Source organism: Nicotiana tabacum, chromosome 17 (genome assembly GCF_000715075.1).
Source record: "Nicotiana tabacum cultivar K326 chromosome 17, ASM71507v2, whole genome shotgun sequence".
In the NCBI taxonomy this organism is placed as follows: domain Eukaryota; kingdom Viridiplantae; phylum Streptophyta; class Magnoliopsida; order Solanales; family Solanaceae; genus Nicotiana; species Nicotiana tabacum.
In genome coordinates, this window is record NC_134096.1 from 106,650,119 (window position 1) to 106,655,352 (window position 5,234).

At 36.1% G+C, this 5,234-nt stretch overlaps 1 protein-coding gene across 1 annotated transcript; it reads left to right on the plus strand.

Annotated features, from left to right (window-relative positions):
* The first annotated feature begins 2,476 nt into the window (after positions 1-2,476).
* Positions 2,477-4,302, plus strand: LOC107785385 (putative xyloglucan endotransglucosylase/hydrolase protein 8). The gene is made up of 4 exons (XM_016606676.2): positions 2,477-2,807; positions 2,906-3,006; positions 3,103-3,305; positions 3,787-4,302. The coding sequence occupies exons 1-4, from the start codon at positions 2,624-2,626 to the stop codon at positions 4,187-4,189; spliced, it is 891 nt and encodes a 296-aa protein (XP_016462162.2). The 5' UTR covers positions 2,477-2,623; the 3' UTR covers positions 4,190-4,302.
* The last annotated feature ends 932 nt before the right edge of the window (positions 4,303-5,234 follow it).

The following is a 5,234-nucleotide window of genomic DNA, read 5'->3' on the forward strand; positions in this document are numbered from 1 at the left end:
CAAGTTTTGGCCGACTTTGTGGCCGATTGCAGTCCCGGATTGTTGCCTTTGGCTACCAAAGAAGCGGTGATGGTGTCGGAATCGACATCGGAAGTCTCGACCTTGTTCACAGACGGAGCTTCAAACGTGAAAGGGTCCGGACTCAGGGTAGTACTAATCACGCCCTCGGGGGAAACCCTAAGACAGGCCATAAGAATTGTTCCCTTGACTAACAATAAAGTCGAGTATGAGGATTTAATTGCAGGACTTAAGCTGGACCGGGGATTGAAATCTGAGGTCATGGAAATTTAATGCGATTCCCAACTGGTAGTAAATCAGGTATACGGGATCTTCGACACCAAAGAGGAACACATGCAACAATATGTAGTGAAAGTCTAGACTCTGCTGGCGCGATTTTGGGAATGGTCGATCACCCATATCCCGAGAGAAGAAAATGCAAAAGCAGACGCACTGGCTAATCTGGGCTCGTCCATGGAAATGAAGGGATTAGATTCCGGTCATATTAAACACTCGCATAATAGAGCGACACGTGAAACCGGAGATAGATGGAAAGCGAGGCAGGTAGAAATCAAGTCTGAGGACAACAATCTCGGTTGTCCCCGAAGGGAATGTTGCTCATAAAGACAAATAAATGTCTGCCACCCGATAGTATTCAATGAAGAATATTCCACATTATTAAATACATAGTCTATTATAGAAAATATGACATTCATAGCATGTTGTTACATGTTCTTTAATGGCCCCCATAATTGTCCTTTAAGAGAGGCTTGATCCTAGGATATTGTTCCTTAGATATAATTATAAATAGTGAGTTCAACATCCATTAGAGGGATACGAATTTCCTGACAAACTTATGCTATATATTATTCAAAAGGTCATTAACATTTCATTTCTTGCTTATTAATATTACTATTATTGCCTTCGGAAGCTCCACTCCCGGAATCGAGCTACTCACTGCCTTATCTCAATTTCAATGCTAAGTCTTGCATTTTATTTAATTTATTTATCAATTTGGAATCAAATCGATTTGCTTGTCTATAAACGAAGTTACAAATTCAACTGTGCCGTTTTACGGATAAACAATTATGTCCTCAGTAAGCAGGAGCAACGCCATATCTTTCCTAATCACCTCACCTCAATACTTCTTCGGTCGGCCTCTACTCCTCCGTTGGCCCTCCAAGACCAACCTCTCACACCTCCTCACTGGTGCATCTGTACTTCTCCTCTTCACATGTTCGAACCATCTTAGTCATGCCTCCCGCATTTCATCCTCCAAGATGATCAATACTATCATTTAAGTTTTCCGCCCTCTTGATTGATGAGCTCCTCAAAAATTTTAGATTGAGGAGAAAGATCATATGATTTAAAATGCAAAGTTAATGGAGGTAAAATATCGCTGCACTTATTATTCCTTTGCGGCAATGGTATTCCCAGCAAACAGCACCTCTCAGCTCTTCTTCCTAAAATTGAATAATTAACTATGCTTTAGTTTAAATAAATAAATGCAACGTAAAAGCTTACACATGGAATTATTGAGATCCACAACAGTTAAGTCAAATGATTACTTTAACTAGAACAATGTTTTATTAGGCCCTTAATTTAAGGGTACATTGCGCCATTCACCTAAGTGATGTTTATTCTTTTTCTTTCGTTAACAAGAAGAAGCAGTTAACACTTAAACAGAATCCAGATTGTCAAATCTTAGAAGTTTTTTAATACGGCCATTCAAAAGGAGCCATATTGCAATATTAAAAGCACCTTAGACGACCCCACCTTTTATTTTCTGGCAGCAAAAGCAGTTCGTTCGCAGCATGGATACCCTCTCACTCTCATTAAATTGCATGCTTATACGTAGTACTTGCTGGTCTTACTCGATATGTGTGCTATTGGAATCAATCCCTAAATTACTCACTTTAAAATTTGAAATATTGATTAGAGTATTCGTCATCTCCCTTAAATATTTACTATCAACTTATTACTATAGAAGAAACATAAATGTAGTTAAATCATTTTGCTTCTTTTAGTCTTCTTTTTTCGCTCAAGTTAGTTTCGCTTGTTGATTCGACATGTTTTTTTTCGAAAAGAAAAAAAATGAGATCTGGATTTTGGTATTGATTAATTAGTTTTGGGGAGATTATTTTCTCAAAAGAAAAAACTATCTAGGTAATAATGTAATATTATCTGTTTGTATTACGTTTTAGGAAAATGTATTTGGAAAACAATTGTAGTACTCATTAGTCTTTCTAGATCTACAACTGCATTGTTTTTGGTTTCTAAAAGCCTTTTGGATTGATTTTTTGGAGAGTAGTCCATCTTTAGAAAACCAAACTTGGTGATTCCCAACTTTTGAAATATTTTTCTAATAGTACAAACAGGAAAATAATCTCAAAATGATTTTTTGAAATAAATCATTTTTTTTCTTTTTTCCTATATATATACCTCAGCCTTATTTCGTCTCTCGAGGTTTAAAGATAAGAGTAATAAAAATGAGCAAGATTCTCATTTCCATTTCTGCCCTTAGGTAACAAACTGCGTATAATTAATAAAACGTCGTGTTTCCTAAAGGATCCAGCTGAGAAGCCTTTCTTTTCTCACTTGTAAGAAGAGCTTCATTCGAAAAACAATGGAGAGAAATATGGGTGATCTTCTCTTATTTGCAGCACTAGTGGCTACCCTTTTTTCATCATCACATGCTCAACTTATCAAAGGTGCATTTGAAAACACCTTCAGTAAAAGCTGTCCGGGTACTCATTTCAAGACTTCTCAAGATGGACAGATCTGGTATCTCACCTTAGACCAAGTATCAGGTGATTAAATAAACCCCAAGATTTCTAATGCATTTCATTTCTTACATTCTTTTTCTTTTCTTAACATTTGAATATTCATGTTCTTGGTATACACACAGATTGTGGGTTTATCACCAAGCAGAGCTATAGATTTGGTTGGTTTAGCACAAAGTTGAAATTGGTAGGAGGTGACTCTGCTGGTGTTGTGACAGCCTTTTATGTAAGTTCAGAAAATTTGTGCATGAAATAACAAATCAATAGTACTATATACAAATGGGTGTAATGTAATGGGGATTTTAATTTACATTGGGTGCAGATGTGCTCGGAAGTAGAGGCAGGACCATTGAGAGATGAGATAGATTTTGAGTTCTTGGGAAACAGAACAGGGCAGCCTTATCTTATTCAGACCAATGTGTACAATAATGGCAGTGGTGGACGTGAGATGAGGCATCTTCTCTGGTTTGACCCTACTCAGGACTTTCATACCTATTCCATTCTTTGGAACTCCCACCAAATTGTGTAAGTCCCTCTTTTTCTTTCTCCTTATTTTTAATCATATAACATTCAAAAATCACACGGGTTCGATTAATTTGAATTCACGTCGGATAAATTCATTGAGATTGGAGTATCTTAATTGTCCCGACATCCAATGGAGGTAAATTTTATTTCACTAAACACACATGTCTACCACAATTCTATGGTAACAATTTTTGGAAAATGCTTACTTGAGAACAAGCCGAGCGGTCTTTCGTAAATAGTCTCTCGATCTCTTCGGGTAGGGTTAAGGTCTGCATACACACTGAATTGTTGTTGTTGTTGCTTACTTGAGAACAAATTGATTTTGTGAGAACGGTCATTTAAAATTACAATTAACATCAAGATTGTCATGAAAATGGATTTTTATATAACTTGATGGATCTTGAAGATTCAAACAATTGAGCGTTGAGATTAAGGTGCAGTACTGTAGTTGATGATTTGATCAAAATTATTGTAAATGCAGGTTTTTCGTTGATAAGGTTCCAATAAGGGTATACAAGAACGCGAATCACACGAACAATTTTTTTCCAGCTGAGAGGCCAATGTACGTGTTTTCTAGCATATGGAATGCAGATAATTGGGCTACTAGAGGAGGATTGGACAAGATAAACTGGACAAGTGCACCATTTATAGCAAGTTATAAGGAGTTTACTTTAGATGCTTGTCAATGGAAAGATCCTTTCCCAGCTTGTGTTTCCACCACTACACAGCACTGGTGGGATCAGTATAATGCTTGGCACCTATCAAGTAAACAGAAGATTGATTATACTTGGGTGCAGAGAAACTTTGTAGTTTATGATTATTGCCAGGATAGTGTAAGAAACCGTTACAAGCCTCAAGAGTGTTGGTTAAGTCCATTGGACTAATATTAAAGATAGATAAGATTCTTTTGAGAGAGAAGAAAATTATAGTATTGTAATCTTGATTTTGAGTGTATATATTGGACTCTCTCCTACTAATTTGGGATTGAGCCATAATAGATCGATTGATCAATCGATATTGATATATTATATTTCATCTATTCAAAAAAGAATGACAATACTACTCTTGGGAAGCGAAAGGGTTTTTTGCTATATTCATAATTAATGTTTAAAGATAGTTTTAATATTCAAGGAAGTTAAAATATCGATTTTGAAGTAGCATCTCGTAAGTTTTTGAAAGAGTCTGTACAGGAGTATTATCATGATATATAACAAATTAGATACGTTGAGATTCCTACTTTGGATCATGCCATTTTTATAAAGACGGATAATGTATTTTGCTAGAAGATCCAAGATGAACTTGTACAGGGAGGAACATGGCACTAGAGATGCAAAGGAGGGGGGGGGGGGAACGAAACAGAATTTCAATTTTGAAATTTTAAAATGAGATTGAGTTCTATTTGTTCGCGTAAGCGGTGTATTTGTAGCCTGCAGGTTATATTTGGAATATGAATTATGGTCGAGAATGCATTCAATAACTTTTGCTTCTCCTTGTGCAAGAGTTGGAAGTTTAAACTCGTGGTTCAATTACAACTCAAGGACTATTGTTCTGCGTGATGAATATCTCAAGCGTAAAATTGATGAGTACGGTATTACACATTTGTAACTTGTGAGATGAAGTGATGAGTTTCAAGAGACATGTCACATTAGCATTAAAATAACCAAAAGTCCTGTATAAATTTAATGACAGGGACATCTCACCTACCTAGATGGTGATTTCAGTACTAAAAAGTAAAAATGATCATTCTAACTTGAAATAATCAATTCATCTAGCCCGTATATGTAAACTCTATTGAGATAATATAGCATGCCACCTCAATGTGGATGTTTGTTTTAAAAGTAATTTTGGTGTTATTACACAGGGCCGGCAGATGGAGAGGGAAAAAATTGAAGAGGAAGTACATTTTAGAAAATCAAACATCAATCTACG

Coding starts and splice junctions, on each gene's coding strand:
- LOC107785385 (XM_016606676.2), top strand. CDS start 2,624: ATGGAGAGAAATATGGGTGATCTTCTCTTATTTGCAGCACTAGTGGCT. Junction 2,808..2,905: donor CACCTTAGACCAAGTATCAG/GTGATTAAATAA, acceptor GTATACACACAG/ATTGTGGGTTTATCACCAAG. Junction 3,007..3,102: donor GTGTTGTGACAGCCTTTTAT/GTAAGTTCAGAA, acceptor CATTGGGTGCAG/ATGTGCTCGGAAGTAGAGGC.